Below are 17,656 nucleotides of genomic sequence, written 5' to 3'. Positions count from 1 at the left end.
CCTGTGACAGTAATGACTGGGGAGTAAATACACCGATCACTGGTGGGACCACAGTAGCCAAGAAACCTCTGAAAATTACTGACCTTTCAAGCATGTGTGAACTCGGATTCTTCTCCAGAGATTCTGTAAGTACACATCGCATCAAGGATGCTTTCGAGTATCTTTTGGAAACCAAAGCGCATCCTTGTTTCGCAGAACTAGACTGGATGAAACTCAACGTTGATGGCTCCTTTGCTGGATGAAATCTTGTTTTGACAAAAGATGAGTTTGACCTTTTTTTTGCGGGGCCAACCGTAGAATGGGTGACCAAATTTATTAAGTGGGAGAATTTATATTTTTGTTTCGTTTACAAGAGAGATCAACAAGAAGCTATCGATGCGGGCCTAGTTTGTCACAGCCGACAAACCGGTGAAGGAAAACTAAAGATGAGTTTGACTTTGACAAAACAAAGTTATGGGCACTTCAACTATAGAAACATATAGATCTCGACAAATAACTGCATGAGCCAAAAAAAAAACATTTCTGGATCATACGGACAAAGTCAACATTATAGACTCTACGTAATGACACCAGAACAATATCTGTCACAGTTGGTGAGAAGTTATCATCGGACAATATGTGTAACATTGGAGAAAATTATTGGCTAGAAGGTGTATCATTCACTCAAAACATTGCAATTCATCAACGATCCCAAAACTGAATATAACTTAGCCGGCCAGACCAAAACTGCCACCATCACTTCTAGATGGCATGATGTGAACTCCTTTAGTGATCACCTAATTTTTACCTTGGCGAGCCCCTGCACCATTCTTCCAGTTTGATTGTGTATTTAACACGTTTTCCTGCAGCTATATCAATATCATCTTCACGTGACCTAACATGAAAGATAAAAATTATGTATATGTACATGTATATGTATATGTATTTCAAGAAATAGTAAGAATATGTACAAATCTACACTTACCCTTTACCAGCAACACGTTGAACCTTTGAATGCCTTGAAAGCGTTGTTCCACCTCTTGGAAGTGAAATCTGCAAGCATCACATCACAATTAGAAGGTTGAGGGCAAATTTTGATTTCTTTTTACAAAACAACTACCTTCTTGTTTATATCTTGAATCAAGCGTTCGAGCTCATTTAAAAAACAAGATGAGTGCATGCCAAATTTCAAACCATATACACCAGCAAAGGAATCAATTGTTCCCACAAGTAATCCATCTAAATTGAACACCCCAGCGCCAATTAAATTTTCACTGTCCTTCACATTCCGTAGTCTTCCAGCTGCACAAGTTAGAGCAAACCTCCTCTCACCCCTAGTCACAACTCTTCCTGATCGCAACACTGTTTTGCAGCACGGGGCCCTGTTACAAATGAACAAGACAATAGCATGTTTACATGTCAATTAAACTTTTCAACTTCTGTTAAAGTATAGGAAGCAACAACTTAAACAGTGTTTTAGCAACATTTGGACACTTGGAAGTGGTGCAAAACTACCCCTCGCAATCAATGCTTTTTTTGGCTTACTTGGCGCCCTAGTTAGCATATAGAGCTGATATGACCTTGATGATTCATGTGGAGTAATAAGCCTTATTTGTATAATATTTTTTTTAAGTCGTGCGCTAACTCAGATTTGAAAGCTTAGCAGTAGTTCTGAACGAGCAAAGCTCAGCAATATTTGTCCACATGAATAATACATCAACAAAGATTGGACACTAAGTTATGATAGTCAATCCTTATAACTATTACATATTAGATTAAAAACTGAACAACACTGCCACTTAACAGTTCATATTTACAGCAAGGATATCAGAAATAGAAGAAACACTTACACAACAATACCGGACATCATGCCAAGTTCTCCATCATGTTTGATCTGTGCAATCGTGCATATTTCTTCTCTTGTAACTTTTGCTTCACTGAATGAGACGGGATATCGGTGGCAATTGCCAGGTTCTACTGATAGAACAGCATGCCCGGATGGTGCGCGTCTAATGAACGGATGAGCTTTACAAGAAGTGCCATCACTGAAATATACAAATATTTCTTCACCACTTTTAATTACTGTCTGATGTATGCATACTAGCACTTGAGACCTTGTTGAGTAGATAATAAACCCAGTGCCAAAGTTAACAAGTGCATGGTTCCCGCAGCCAGTGTATCTTTTGAGAGTCACGACAGACTTAGATATTTGTTCATATAAGTTATCCAGCACAACCTGATCGCATGCAATCTGCAAGAAGAAAAGGCTAGCAGTTAATATGTTTCAAGCAATATTATCCTTTTTCTAATGGTATAATGCCAGAGCTGGTTAAGTTGGCTACTCGGGGTAGGGCACGTTTTTGCAATGATCAGTTTGCTGAAATTAGAAAGACAGAGCATAAATCAACACTCAGCATGTATATCATATTAGAACAAATACAAAGGTTAGAACATTCCAAATGGAAGTAAGCACCAATCAGGTAACCACCTGACAGAGGTACTGCAGAAAGCAGTCTTTAAAGTGATTAATAACTCAAAAATGTAAAAATATTTACTCAATTTTAAAACACATCAACCTATTAAGGAGCGTTCCAGAATGACTCAATAGCCAGGATCAAATGTATCAACCAATAAAGTTCTCCAATGTAGGTCAAACATGGTCATTGAAAGGTAAATATTACTGTGCGCTCTGACCCAAGGTGATTCAAGCTGTTGAGGTGTTAAGCATGGAGCAAGAGAGTAGATCTGCTTGTGAATTCACAGTGCACTCTTGATCGACAAGTGAAACAAAACGAAGAAGAAGCGTGCATGTCACTCTGTCCAATCCACAGCCTGGCCGTTGCAAAGACCACCCCATTGACCGACATCAATGGTGTGGTGGGCGATGCGTGTGGGCAGAAAGGGAAGGGATGGCCACGGTGCCATCCACGAGATCATCGCATGGCACACGCTGCATATAGGACCTGGTCTTGGAGGACGCCAGGAGTACGCTCAAGGGCCACAACCTCAATATGTTGTCATCTGTCCATGTTGGCTAATACCAGTATACCAGTATACAGTCCTCAAACAACTGCACCAACTAAAAGTGTGCAGATTGAAGAGATGATTTTCTCATCTCAATCTTAATGAAAATTGCTCGGCCTTTCAAGCCAACCTGGCAAAAAAAAAAAGAAAAGATTGAAGAGATGAGGGAGGTAGTTTATCAGTTATTGTAGTGGAGGGCCAAAAATTAGACCATTGCAATTGTTGAGGGATGGGAAAGTAGATTTTTTTCCAATTGTTTTTACATAAGCTGAAACAACGCAATGTGGTGTTACCGCACATGATTTTCTTCATTTATACATTTTAAATAAACTTAATCTTCTTGGTTTGGAACTTCTGTATATGTCACACAAATTTGAAATTATAGGTTCATTTTCTGTAGTACAAATTGAAATTGATTTAAAACAACGAATTTGTTTTCACATTCTTCTTCTTCAAATTCTGAAAACAGAAAAAAAAAAACTGAACGCAGCAGGGAAGGCTCCTGCTGTTAAAGGAAGGATACTAATTTAAACATTTAATATTGCCATGTGCGGGTATATGGCAGTAACAGAAGAACCAGTAAACAACATATGGTCCCAAATCATCATCAAGAATAAACTCTTGAGATTTATCCTAGGTATTACCCCTCAAGAGGTTAGATGACATGTAATATGACCATTGTACATGTAGCCTCATTCCATCACAGTTTGTCCACAGCTATCATGAGAGTGGTACTGCAAAGATTATTATGGCCACCTTTTGCAGTAGTGAATGGTAGATTCAAATCATAACTTAGAAAAAAAAATATCTTAAAGAGGCAACTGTATCTACTGTGGTAGCAAGATATGAATCTACATTACCGAAGGCATCGCTCTTGTCTTTCAGGGGGGAGATCGCCCACAATGCCTGCTTTCAACAAGATGGTCAAATATAAATTTGAAGCAGAAGTGGACAAGTAGAGACTTGTGATATTGCAAGCTGAAGAAGGAAGCATGCAGAAACAATCAGCTATTCAGCTGCAAATTTATGCCTAGCACTACTAGTATAGAGGTCCCACCATTTTCTTATGTTTGGAAAAAAAAACAGTATTTACACCAGATACCCTGCTTCCCAAAATAAATAGATACGAACTTGATGATCAAAGACGATTGACTAAGCTCAAGAATTGTACGTTATGAACAAGTTAAATGTTGGATTCTACTATTCACATGTCCAGATGTCTGGAACTTCTGACAATGTAAGGATTAAAAAGAAAGCTGACAAACATATTATATGCAGAAAAAAACTGTTCTTGAATTTGCCTAAGAATGGAAAATGCAGAGAAAAATCTTAGCTTTGATTGCAACAACATTAATTTGCTATGAATTCAATACTAATATCTTCAGAAAAATAAAACAAGATAATGCATATATAGCTGACTATAAACAATGTATAAATTTTCCAAAACAATCATCCTTACACTATTCAAGCACAACCAGCAATATTATTAATACATAGAACATCAGAATGCTAAATATGAACATGCTACTAGACAGTGGGAGGCAAAACCACTGGTAAAAGACCTAACCCTGAGAGAATCCCAGCAATGCTTCTCCAAGAAACAAAAAAGGCACATGACCATCGGCAGTGGGCAGTATCACTACAGCCACTGACATGGGGTCCTACCATCATACGGGCCCACACGTCAGCGCCATAATGGCAGATGATGTGAATCCCATGTCCATCCAGTCGAGAACTGCGCATATGGGCAGTTGGGAAGTTGGAACTTGGAAAGATAACCGTGGTGCGCCAAATGCCTGGATTCGATTCTCGACGGTCAGGTACATCGATGGGTGATACTAAAAAAAAAAAAGAAAAGAAAGACCAAAGCACAAGTCTAACGATTGAAACAAATGAACAGATCCAGCAAGAAAATGCATGAAAAAAACTGGGTAGCATAAAGAGAGCTAAGAGAACACATGAAAAAAATAGCCTTTTTTTTTTGTTCTCGACGCACAGGTAGATCAAGGGGTGGTACTAAAAACAAACCCAGACCACAAAGAACATTTTTCTCACGATTGAAACAAATGAACAGATCGAGCAAGAAAACACATGAAAAATACCAGCACCTTTGCTGGATAGTGTAAAGAGATGAACACATAAAAAATAGCGCCTTTGCTTTGCTTTGCTGGCTAGTATCAAGAGAAGAACACATAGCACATTTTTTGTTGGGTTGTGCGAAGTATATTCGAGGGCCGGATTGAGCGGTTGATTACAAACTCACCAGCGGAACCTCTTCTCTTCCCCCTCGGATGGTAGAAGCCGAGCAAAGTGGCGGCGCTGCTGTTGTCTACAGTCCACTGGTACAGTATACTCCAGATTTTAGGGTGCGGCCGCCCGCGATGCTCCCAGCTCGGCGTCCTGGCCGAGGTTGACGCCAGCACGGCCCAAGGCCCACGCCCAGGAAATTGCAGGGTCTGGAGTCGTTTTTCTTTTTCATGAAAAAATGTCTGAATTACCCACCCCTCTATCTGTCCTGGTAGACCGAGTTGCTCCTGAATTCGAAACCTAACCATTTTGCACCCTCAATTATTCATACCGTATGAATAACCCCCTACCTTAATCTAGACTAAAGAGGATTTAGGCCACGTTCGTTTGAGGGAAAATGGGTGTTAGTTATTTGGTGCAAAAAACGTAGTATTAGATTGCTATAATAAATTATTAAAAATATATAATAAATTAATATGATTTTTTAAAGTAATTTTCCTATAATTTTTTTAAAAAATACACTATCTAGCAGTTTGGAATACGTGCGCGCGAAAAACGAGAGAATCTAGGTTTAGTAGATGGGAGGTTGAACGCAACCTTAGTCCTAAATGGTGTATATGTGTCGTCAACATGGCAACCCAATCAAAAATTTTATAAAAAAGCATGGGACTCACTCGTCGTTCTCTCACCCGTCTCTTTATCCCTCTATCAGTGTTGGAGGCTGTTGAAGATGGTGTGCGATAATGAGAAGAGAGCTTCTTTGGGAGGGCTTAAAGGCAACAACTACCGGTGTAGCTCAAGCTCTCTATGGAGAGTTCTAGAGCTAGAGGCTCATCGATCCCCCTCCCCCCTCCTTCGAAGTTCAAGCTTGCCTTAGGAGGTTCGTCATCGTCTTCTCCGCCAGGACCACTGCTGGAATGGTCATGCATGTGTATCTGGTGACATCTTGACCTCCTTCCCAACCTCCGTCATGCATCGCCCTCGCCCTTGTCCCCAACCCTACCTTTATTGTCGCTTCCATCCTCCTCAAGGTCAGCGGCCATCACACGTCTCCTCCCACCCACCATCGCACCGTGACCTTTGGCAACCTCTAATGCAAAGAGGATGTAGAGCTCGCACCGAGGAGGTAGCCACCTTTGCACGTCTCCTCCTCGGCCTCCGATGTGAGGAGGCGATAGACAATATGCTCCCATATTTTTGCTTATAGTTATACTTACAAACTAAAATTTGAATTTTTAATCTTAAATTTGGAGTTGATTTTAGGGCTTTTCATCGAAGTTTATTTTTTAGTTTTGGCTTTTAGATTACTAAGAATACATATATAAAAAAATTATTCATAAATTATTTTTTTTTATAAATATGTTGATGAGCGCATCACTCCATCGGATATACACAACAATTCTCCGTCGATAATTCAAGGTCACTGATAATTGAATTTACATGTGAGCTCATTTCTAAGTTCTTATCTATATGATTTTAAGAATAGATCACTACCTAATAATTATATTATGGTTAGGAACAATGTAGAGTACAAGGAGATGCTTAGCGAGAGACTTGAAGGTATGGTTGTTGAAATTTGAAAACAAACATACATGTGGTAGAGCTTATTTTTTAGTGAACTTTGGTGCAAGAAATATATGAAAAAACTCAAATTTAGATGTAATTTAAAAAATAAGATGAAAAATTCATCGAAAAACTAAAAAGGCCCATCGTGGCCCAAGCAGTAAGTCCCCTCCTCCCCCACAGTAATCATGGCTTTCTGCCCAAAAAAGAGAGGGGAGTAGGGGAGATGCCGTGAACCGTGGGTCCCTGCTACCAAACTCATGGGATGATTGTTTGGCTTCATGTGAAAAGCCAAATAATATACATGTAAACTAAAAATAATTTACGGATAAAAGTTTTACATATGTATTTTAGTGACATAAAAATCGAGGTTGGAAAATAAGCTCGGTGAAAAACCCAAAAATTAAACTCAAAATTTAATGTTAAAACTTCAAAATTATAAACCATTACTCCCTCCGTCCCATAATAAATACATTCTTAATTTAACTGTTTATATTGAACATTTGATCGTGTGACTTATTTTTAAAAAATATGATTAGTATTTTTACTGTTATGAGATGAAATGAGATGAAGAAAGATGAATATGTGACTATTATTTTTAAATTTTTAAATAAGATGAATAAGTCTAACGTTAGATTTGAAAATTCACAAATACAATTATATTAGGATGGTGTAGTACTTCATCCATATTTTTATATGGCATCATTGACTTTTGACCATTCATATTATTTTTTAAAAAAATTTATTTAAGTATACAAAACTACACGTCATAGTTAAAGTTTCTATAATATTAAATCAAATTATTATAAAATAATTACGTAAATTTTTATAATAAAATGAACGGTTAAAAATTAATCCAAAAGTCAGATTATAAGTATAACCAGAGGGAAAAGATACGTCATAACCATTTACACGTCCGTTTTCTCCGTCCCACGGAAGGCGGAGGCGGCGGACAGCGTGGGAGCAGTGGGCAAAGGCGACGGACGGCCGGGGGAAGCAGGCGGCATCGCACGGAAGGTATGCCTCCAAACCCTAGAAATTCTTCCATGCGTTTGCTCGACAAGTTGCTCCTCCTCCCAGATATCCCGATGTTCCTTCCCCTTCCGCATCAATCGTGAGAGATGTGATCCGGATCGTTCCAGGGGGTGCGGCGTTCGAATAGATTTTGTTTTGATTTTTTTTGTTTCCGTGGCTCTAGCGTGCTTGCTATGTTCTGCAATTATGCATTGCAACTTCAAAAATTATACATTGCACAATTGCAAACACACGTGCCAAAATTTTATTATTTCCGAACTGTCATTCAAGGTCCAGATTCAAGAGATGACGGCAACCTATGTTTAAACCACAGAGACATTTTTTAGATAATGGATTAGCCGTCCTCTACACCAACAAAGGGTGTACTCAGCCATTATTAAACCACAGAGACATGTACAGAGTAGTGTGTTTCCAGTAGCTTTGTGGTATGTTTTCTCTTTTAACTGGCTCTAGATTTCTTGCTAAGTTCTGAAATTATGCATTGCATCTTACCAAAGTAGTAAAGGAAATTAATTAGGAAGAACCAACTAGTTAGCAGTGAAGAGTGAACCATTAAATGATGTGTCATTCTGTTGTGCACTGTTTATTTGCTGGCTTGTAAAAGAGAATTTCCTGGTTGGTAGAGTCATCTTAATTTAACTATGTATATGGAACAATATAAAGCGCAATTATCAGAGATATCTTTTTGCATATTGTAGACTAGTAATTCTGTGAATAGCACAAGGAAATATTATTATTAGTTACCTATAAAGGATGTGCAGCTTTGTTCTTGTCTAACAGTGGGCCCCAAACTCTTGGACGTGAATTCTTATTAGTTTTTCTGACCAAGACAAGATTGGCATGAGTGGATGGACGGCAGGCTTTGTTGATTGGAATGATCACAGCACTAGGTTAGTGTGTGAGACTTTTGCTGATCAAGATTAGAACATATTGCGAAGAAAAGGTATAAAGAGTAGAACCTGTCCCCAGCCCTGTTCACCAGATTCAACCCTATCATTATATCTGGAATCTGGATGTTCCACCAGTGGCACCTTCCCATGCCCTCACTGTCATGTGCCTTCATCTGCTCACGTTGAACTGTTCGAGACCAATATACCTTGTAAACACGTAGGTTTCGTTTATGATCTAATCTCAGTTACAAGTTCTTAGACTGAGCTCGCAATTCTTCTTCTGGTGTGCTAATATATCGATTGATTCTTGCTCCTGGGCTTTTCTCTTTGTGGGTAACTTCATCTATATTTCTTTGGTGCCCTGGAATGTGTTCTTCAAAGAAAAAAAAAATCAACTTGGGGGAAGAAAAGCACAAATTTGATGACTTAAAGTAATGCCATTCAGGGATAGTCTACTTAGTTGATATAAAGCAAGGCAAAGTAAATGAATGAACAAATGTATTTATTTTTTCTTTGTCTTAGAACTTAGCTAGTGGTTCCTTGGAATTGCGCTTCTGTTGAATATGGACTGGTCCGTGTAGTGCCTTCCATCTCTCTCAGGCAGACTTGTTATGATGAAGATCGAAGTTGTTTCTTTCTTTTTTGTTTTGTCACCTCACACCTTCAATTCCGTGAATGTTTTGACATTTTGGGTTAGTTTGTTGGAGCTTCAACGTTTGCCAAGTTCACAGGTTATTTTTTGTTTCATTTAAGTGGTTAACTGTTCTTCACATCTGTTCTTGCCTAGTTACCTTTGGGCTTCTCCGTAATGATGTTCTGCTTTTTATATATATGCATGCAGTGGTAGTCAGTTTTATTTATAACTATGTTGAAAAGACTCCTAAACATATCAAGGAATAAGTTTACCGATTTGCTGAGTTGCTTATGCAATGCTTTTACAATCATAATTGACTGCTAATGGTAACTCACTGTTACAATTTTATTCTCTGTGGTTCAGGTTTGAAAAGATGACAGGTAATCTAAGAGGTGATTGCTCAACAAGGTCAAAGAAAAGGAAGAAGGCTTGCAAAAATAGTGGAAAGACGAGTAATTGGTTTAAATTTTAACTGGTTGTCCCTTTCCTGAACATACTTACACATCTTTGTTAAAACAATCACAATAATGTTATGCAATGTTTCCTTATCTAGGAAAATTGCACGTGGATAAATTTTTTGAAGAGGGGTTTGGCAACTTAAGGAGTTCTGGTCAAGGAGCATGGAGTGAACTGAGTAAAGTAGCTGTGTCAAACTTATCTAAAAGTGTTGTCTCGCTGGCTTCCTTTGATGGTGATTATGCGCGTTGGTTTTTAAAGTTTGTATCAGGCCATCAATCATAATGATGGAAATAATGATTTTGTGCAGGAGCTACGATGCATTGTGCATGCACAGGCATAGTCATCAGAAATGAAAATGGCATGAGATGCCTGACTTCGGCTAGCCTGATTAGATCTTTTGATGATGACAGCAAGATCATGCCATTTGTGGCTGTAAGTTCTGCTATTTTATCTCCTCCCTATCGCTTGCTTATGTCATGATATGATTATTATTTTGTAAACATTTTTCTTTGTTTACTATTACAGATTGAACTGCACCTTCCAAAAAATCAAGTTACCTATGGGTGGCTTGCAGACTATGATTTGCAACACAATATTGCTGTTGTCGAAACCAGGTTCTTCCCTGGTCTTCAAGCAATAAATCTTGAGCATCAGCTGCAATTTGAGTCTCACAACAAGGTAGTTGCTGTGGGCCGCTGCTTCAAGTCAGGCAAATTAATGGCTACAAGTGGGATGCTGATGGATGATCCAAGTGGAGTTTATCGCAAAGAACTCATGATCTCCACATGTGAAATCACCATGGTGCCCTGCTGACCTCTCTTTACATTCATGTGTCGTGGAAATGAATATGATTGAATCTGTCATTATATGGACTTAACTCTTTTGGGCATTAAAGTTGCATTTCTCTTTTATAATTCTTGTCTAGTATTGCTTTTTCTGTGCTAGGCTCATAGCATCTTCATTTTCTTTTCTAGGTTGGGGTTGGAGGGCCTCTTGTTGATTTGGATGGGAACTTTGTTGGCATGAACTTTTATTCGAAGGAAAGGACACCATTCCTGCCAATGAGTACTATTATCAAATGCCTGGAGAATTTCAAAATTCAGTATGTTTTTTTACTGCCAGCTATGTTTTCTCATTTCCCCTTGTTATGCTTCTGTTTTCCTATTTCAGCCTTCCTGAAATTGGATGGTCGCCCTTTCGGCCTTCCCGGCAAAAAAAAAAAAAAGCTTCTGTTTTCCTATTTCACATCACTGTTTTATACTTGACATTTGGTTGCAGTGCACATGGAATAAGTTTTTTTCGGAAGAAAAAATAAATTAGGATTGCACCAAGTGTTGGCTTTTAAAAATGGTCATACTGAACTATCAGCCTCATGTTTTAAATGTTGGCACAGCCACACTGATTACATTTATAAACAAATTGGCTAAGCCCATTCCACCAGCCTCATTAGTTCTGTGAAAAAAAAGGACATGCATGTTCCCTGAGAGGTAAATCATATTGATTAAACGTTGACTTTCCTATAAGTTGACTTTGCTGTAAGTTTCCTGTAAATCATATAGAGCCTTTGTTATACAAGAAAAGCTAGTAAAATATTTAACTTAACTTCCTGATAAGAATACAATATGTTAGTTACTGGGCTACATATGTTAGAAAAGTGAGTACAACTAGCAAAGAGGTTAGTCCCAGAATACTTTTGTTTCCCTTTTTTGTGCTAACAGAGAACTAGTTCAAGGCTGAACTTCAATGCAATCGAACACCGATCTGTAATCATATGAAACGAAGTAAAGAGCAGTAGTTCATAGCCTCGTAATTATTATATAAAAAGTATATAAATTCCCTCTGGTCACAGATACTTATTGTTTTGGATATATCTTTGGCCCAACTTTTGAAACTCAAGTGTCAATAAATATTTAAGTTTTTAGGTTGGGTATGTGAAAATCATATGCGCAGATTCATGTCAAAAAGTACTTTCGTACTACTGCAAATTTGTCGAGTGATAAAAATATATTACAATTACAATTGAAAATTAGTGGTCAAAGTTGTATTTTGAAGACATATATCTGTCCAAATTTCAAAACAATCCGTATTTGTGATAATAGATAATGCACGACATTTTTTTGAGCGGAAAAAAACCTTTTGAGCTACCCCAATATCCCAGCTTGTTACATTTGTTAATTTATTTGCATCAGAGAGCATCCATTGACAACAATCTGGTTCCTTCTGACATCTCTAGCTGAAGAAGTAGCAATTCCATCCATCTAGATCACATGTACTGTCAAGCATGTCTTACGGTTACAGTTGCCTTTTACTAGATTTGGAGTATCGTGGCCATTTTGACAGAAATTTACTGACCACCAGATTTTTTTGTGGTGCCTGGTAAAATACATTGTGGCAAAAGAAAAGGTTATGCCTAAGTTGAATAATGGATTCAAAGGGAAGCGAAACATAGGCACATAGTGCTCAACTGCTCTCGTAGAGGCTGTGTGCTCGCTGGGCTGTCCAGGGATCCTCACCGCTTTCCAAAAGGAAAATCTCTGCTTGCATGATGGGGAGACTAACCCACAACCTAGACTGCATGGAGTTGTTAGCTCTTTGCACCATGCTAACTGTATTACATGTTATCATTTGGTGGTTGATCAATCTTTCACCATTTTGTTATAAAACATGAATGACATCATTTGACCATATCATTGACTACAAAATGAATATAGAATGTTAATTGTCCTTATCCGTTTCACCTTTCTGCGGTAACTAATCTTGATGAGTTTAGTATGTTATACTGCAGGGGTAAGATTAAGAAACCTGGTAGCACAAGTGCAAGGAGCACAAATGAGATACCAGAATCTCCTACAAGCGATGGGTCCTTTTTGGGAGACTTGTTAGCAGGACGTTTTGACAATTGCCAGAATCGTTTTGGTGTGCAAAAACTCCTTAAGACTACTCAACTGTGACGTTGCCTGTCGAGTAGGCCATCATCATTGATTTTAAACTATTTATCATTTGTAGTTTTGTCAGCATTTGTGCATGATTGAGTTTATATTCTTTACCTGTCTGTACGAACGTACATAGATGTTCTCAATGAGAATTTAGTATTATGTCCTTTACCTGAGGATTTCAGTTTATCCAATCTGCTCATTCTCATCTTTTCTATTTTAGGTAGCTCCAGAGTGGAAGGTGAGAATAAGCAGCAGGAGTCTTCTAGTGATTCAGAAGGTGAATCAAGCTAGGTCACTTTTAATGCAATTATCTTGCAAAAGCTGTCATCATGTTTTATGTTAATTATTGATCGTTACTAACAAATGTTTATTAATCGTTTCACCTTGTTTCTCCAGAAGAACCACCCATTGAGATTAAACCTTTTGATAAAAGAAGGTCGAGTTTCTTGCCAGTTGCTGATGGTGATGGTGAGTCATTGCTTCTAAATTTGCCTACCATTGTTAACACATGATGATTAATCACTTCAGTTTGTTGCACCAGAATTTAAGAAAGCTTTAATGAGGGATCTAATTGCTCAAAGTTATCCCTTGCCAGATGTCCTTGATGGTGAGTTTGTTGCTGACAACTCCTTTGCATTACACAGTTTGACAGTAATTCCAGCACTCTAATCTGTGGTACTACTTTTCGTTAACCAGGAGGCATGCATTTGGTTAATACTTTTGAACATGAATTTGCCAATGATATCTGGAGTAAACTCACAAAAAAGGTTGCTTCAAGCATGTCCCGTATTGTTGTCTCCCTTGCTTCATTCAATGGTAATCGTATTGTTATAAACTTATAATCTCATTGCATTTTCGTTTGTTTTTTTCTATTTCATCACTAACTCTGATTCATTATGATCTTTTAGGAGAAGAACGGATTTTTGCTTGCACAGGAATATTTATAGGCTGCAACGAATCCAACACAAGGATCCTGACCTCAGCAAGTTTGGTTAGAGTTTCTGATGACGAAAACAAAGTGGATGATAACTTGAAGGTTAGTACTGTATTGTACTCCTTGTGCTTATTGATTTGAGATACCGGTCAACGAATCCTCACATTACTTTTGCAGATTGTTGTACACCTTCCAAACAAACAACAAACTATAGGGACATTGCAACACTACAATCTGCATTATAATGTTGCTATTGTCAACATCAGAGGTTACCGTTGTCTTCGTACAGAAGAATTTCATGATCCAGGGAAAATTGAGCCTGGTAAGGAGGTATTATCCATAGGACGTATCTTCAATTCAGGCAAATTAATGGCCACAGCTGGAGTATTGACCGACAAGCAAAGCAAACTTGACTGCAAAAAACTTATGGTTTCCACATGTAAAATCAGTAAGGTATACTAATCTCCGATTTGAAGTCTTGTTTTTCCCCTTGCAAAAGAAGGCTTTAATTTTCTTATATGGAAACAAGTTGTTGCATTACAATTTACAATATGAACAATTTAAATATAATACTACCAAACATTGCCATGCCTGCTTACCAAACCTAGTCAAAATTGACGTCCACACCTTAGCCAAGGTTTGAGAAATAAATGAGTGCATGGCACTGACACATGGTGTGTAGGACTTGAAAAATGGCAATGAAACGAACAACTGTGTTTGGTAATGCCAAATGGCCCCGCTTTTGCGAAACTCCATGTGTAAGGCATTCAAAACATCTTTTCATATGTGCTACTTTGTTTTTGTGCTAGGCTGGGATTGGAGGGCCCTTGATTGATTTTCATGGGACTTTCATTGGCATGAACTTCTACCGTAGGAAAAGGACTCCTTATTTACCAAGGGATACAATCATGGAATTATTGAGCTATTTTGATGGAAAAGGGTATGTCTCCTATGTCTATGTAGACCTATGTATCTTTTACAATTATGACTTTGTGTGATCATTCGTCTTTTGTAAAATCAATAGCCAGTTTGGTTGGTTTATCTTGCACACACACCTTAAATAATTTCAGCACTGTGTAGTTTCGTACTATTTGGAGATATGATAATTTGTTTGAACCTTGAACAACTGTTGGTGCAAGATTCTGGTCCCCTTCAAAAGCTTCAAATTTTAGCTACTCTTACTTGGCTGGCTTATCCTAAAACCTCTTAGAATGGATACCAGACCACATTAGACTGCTGTATCAGCTTTAGCCTAAAGTTTAATTATTTTTGGATGCTGAATTGTTTTACATCTTCTTGAAGGGATGTCTCTGCTGAGGCTATGGACAACCAAAACAGAAACAGGTATATGTTTCTTCTATGCAGCGGCTCAATTCTATTTGCTCACATAAGTAATTCAGTGACTTGTTCAACAACAGGTGGCCTGTGCCTGAGATACGCTGGCACTATCCTTCTTTCTCCGAGCCAGAAAAGATAGAGATTCCTAGATATGAAAAATATTAATTTATCGCCATGGCTATCTAGTCTTGAACTGAACCTAGTTGCTATCATCTTTGGAGTGGCGAATGGCTTTCGATCTTTGACAGAAGACTATGGTTGGCTGAGTCACTTTATTACATGTTAGAATAAATTTTAGATAAATTTTAGATGACTTACCCATGGAAGTGTGCAAAGATTTTGAAAATATGCCCATCTTCTTCACTCTCCTCTCCTCTCTTGTGTTCTTGCTTGGCTATGTTTTTCACTCTCAAATGGCTGCTCACTTGCTCTCTCAAAGAAGGCTCGGGTTTTCTTCCCATCTCAAAGGATGATGCAATCTCAATCATCCATTCTCACATGAATCAATTGTTCAGATTTACTGGACTATTGGGCTGTAATGAGCTAAGGAAAAGTGGTTCATACGGAAGGAATTAGCCCAACAAATATATGCTCCACACACATTCATCAAACCAAGTAAAGATAACGAAGTAGCATAATTAACGCCAGCGGCATTGAGCTTGGACGGCGTTGCGGCGGCGGCCTCAGGGGTGGGGTTGCTGGTGCGTGTGTGGGCAACTCTCGTGCGGCGGAGGCATCGACAATAACTTTTATATAGAAAATTTTCATAAATAATACACCATTTACTTGTTCGAAAAGCATGAGCGCGAAAAACGAGAGAATATATGGCTAGAAGGATGGATAGCCAAACATGTCCTAAGTGCGACGATATTGTTTTGTTTTTTCTTCTCGCATCTGTCGTGATCTATAAAAATTATAGTTTTCGGTGAAGTACGGATGGACGTAGCGTTGCTAGCCATGTAATGAAGTACTGTTACACTGTTCATTCATATGTATACTATGAAAATTATATTATGGACGAAACGTTGCTAGTCACGTAACGACTTACTGTTACACTGTTCATTCATATGTACAGAAAACAAGCAGCTTATCTCGTAGGGATAACCATGAGCTGAAAGTTAGTTCTAGTACAAAAAATATACGGATGGATGTACTGTTACACTGTACATTGTCTAGCCCTTCAATAAAGCTAGGGTAGCATTCAGGGCCGTTTAGTTTTCAATCTTTTTAAAAAACATAACATCAAATCTTTGGACACCCGAATAAAGCATTAAACATATATGAAAAAAATAATTACACGGTTAGGGAGAAATCGTGAGACGAATATATAGATGAAAAAAAATAATTACATGGTTAGGGGGAAATCGTGATACAAATATTTTGAGCCTAATTAGTCCATAATTAACTATAAGTACAGTAACCAACATGTACTAATAACGGATTAATTAGACTCAAAAATTCGTCTCGCGGTTTTCAGGAAAGCTATGAAATTCGTTTTTTCATTCGTATCCAAAAGCTCCTTCCGACATTCAGTCAAATGTTTGACGTGACAACCAAAATTTTTTCTTTTCACGAACTAAACTAGGTTTTAGTCCTAAAACATAAGGTCTTCTGGTGTTTTTTTACAGGGGAGAACATATATAAAGTAAAATTAAATGATGGGACATGATTATGGTTCATTTAGATAAGAAAGTATATAGGGAAATTTAATAAAAGATGTTGTGATCGGTTAAAATAATACAGTAGGTTAAGCAGTAACTGTATTTTGGGGACAAATTGAACGGTAGAATTAGTTATATTTTTGACAAATGGAGCACACATACCCAACTTGAATTGGATAGGAGGCTATAAACTAGCAGGTATATATAAAAACAGTTTTGAAAAGATACTGTGAACTACCAAAAAGGAACAAACCAGAACCCATTTATATTAGTTGGAAAATTGATATTTTACTTATTACTTGCAAACCCATTTCGATTTTGCGTGTGCCGAAATGAGTCAAATGGTATATTTGCAAACAAAAAATAATTTATAAACAAAATCTTTACATATGTGTTCTTAGCGATCTAATATCCAAAGCTGTAAAATAAATTTCGGTAAAAAATCTTCAAAATCAACTTCCGTCCCTTTTCTTTTGACATCCCCATGCTGCCACACCACACGTTTTCTTTTCCATATCCAAGTTTAGCTCAGACGTAGCTGCCTTCTTTTTGGCGTGAAAGTTTAAGGTTGAAAATTTAAATTTTAGCTTGTAAACATAAGCAGAAGTGAGAAGATGGGGCTATTTGCTTTCGATCTCTGACAGAGGACTATGGTTGGCTGGGTCACTTTATTACATGTTAGAATAGGTTTTAGATGACTTACCCATGAAAGTGTGCAAAGCTTTTGGAAATATGCACACCTCCTCCACTCTCCTCTCCTCTCCTGTGTTCTTGCTTGACTGCTCTCTCTCAAAGGAGGTTAGGGTTTTCTTCCCATCTTGAGACAATCTCAACCACCCATTCGCACATGAATCAATGATTCAGATTTATTGGACTAGTGGGCTGCGGGAAAAGTGGCCCATATGGAGAGAATTAGCCCAATAAATATATGCTCCACACACATTCATGAAACCAAG

The 17,656-nt window shown here is 38.0% G+C and overlaps 2 protein-coding genes across 2 annotated transcripts; one reads left to right on the top strand and one right to left on the bottom strand.

Moving 5' to 3' along the window:
• Positions 1 to 559: 559 nt before the first annotated feature.
• On the bottom strand, positions 560 to 3,872 carry LOC102700079. The gene is made up of 5 exons (XM_015839707.1): positions 3,864 to 3,872; positions 1,830 to 2,230; positions 1,100 to 1,361; positions 965 to 1,032; positions 560 to 874 (listed from the first exon to the last, which is right to left on the bottom strand). The coding sequence occupies exons 1-5, from the start codon at positions 3,870 to 3,872 to the stop codon at positions 784 to 786; spliced, it is 831 nt and encodes a 276-aa protein (XP_015695193.1). The 3' UTR covers positions 560 to 783.
• A 3,853-nt stretch (positions 3,873 to 7,725) lies between these two features.
• On the top strand, positions 7,726 to 15,538 carry LOC102699801. Its single transcript, XM_040526092.1, has 16 exons — positions 7,726 to 7,830; positions 9,736 to 9,824; positions 9,926 to 10,063; positions 10,139 to 10,263; positions 10,357 to 10,632; positions 10,806 to 10,933; positions 12,602 to 12,747; positions 12,988 to 13,044; positions 13,164 to 13,235; positions 13,309 to 13,374; positions 13,464 to 13,583; positions 13,676 to 13,803; positions 13,879 to 14,154; positions 14,511 to 14,641; positions 15,004 to 15,045; positions 15,120 to 15,538. Exons 2-16 carry the CDS (start codon positions 9,746 to 9,748, stop codon positions 15,202 to 15,204), a joined length of 1,869 nt encoding a protein of 622 aa, XP_040382026.1. The 5' UTR covers positions 7,726 to 7,830; positions 9,736 to 9,745; the 3' UTR covers positions 15,205 to 15,538.
• The last annotated feature ends 2,118 nt before the right edge of the window (positions 15,539 to 17,656 follow it).

Source organism: Oryza brachyantha, chromosome 7 (genome assembly GCF_000231095.2).
Source record: "Oryza brachyantha chromosome 7, ObraRS2, whole genome shotgun sequence".
In the NCBI taxonomy this organism is placed as follows: Eukaryota; Viridiplantae; Streptophyta; class Magnoliopsida; order Poales; family Poaceae; genus Oryza; species Oryza brachyantha.
The sequence above is the reverse complement of the archived record's forward strand: the minus strand, read 5'-3'. Positions and strand labels throughout refer to the sequence as shown.

What these genes read in the sequence shown, in the direction of transcription:
- LOC102699801 (XM_040526092.1), top strand. Translation starts at nt 9,746, where the DNA reads ATGACAGGTAATCTAAGAGGTGATTGCTCAACAAGGTCAAAGAAAAGG. An exon ending in GTCTTCTAGTGATTCAGAAG is followed by an intron (nt 13,045 to 13,163) that starts GTGAATCAAGCT and finishes TTGTTTCTCCAG; the next exon opens with AAGAACCACCCATTGAGATT. An exon ending in GCCAGTTGCTGATGGTGATG is followed by an intron (nt 13,236 to 13,308) that starts GTGAGTCATTGC and finishes TTGTTGCACCAG; the next exon opens with AATTTAAGAAAGCTTTAATG.
- LOC102700079 (XM_015839707.1), bottom strand. An exon ending in ATGATGTCCGGTATTGTTGT is followed by an intron (nt 1,362 to 1,829) that starts GTAAGTGTTTCT and finishes CATTTGTAACAG; the next exon opens with GGCCCCGTGCTGCAAAACAG. An exon ending in CAACGTGTTGCTGGTAAAGG is followed by an intron (nt 875 to 964) that starts GTAAGTGTAGAT and finishes CTTTCATGTTAG; the next exon opens with GTCACGTGAAGATGATATTG.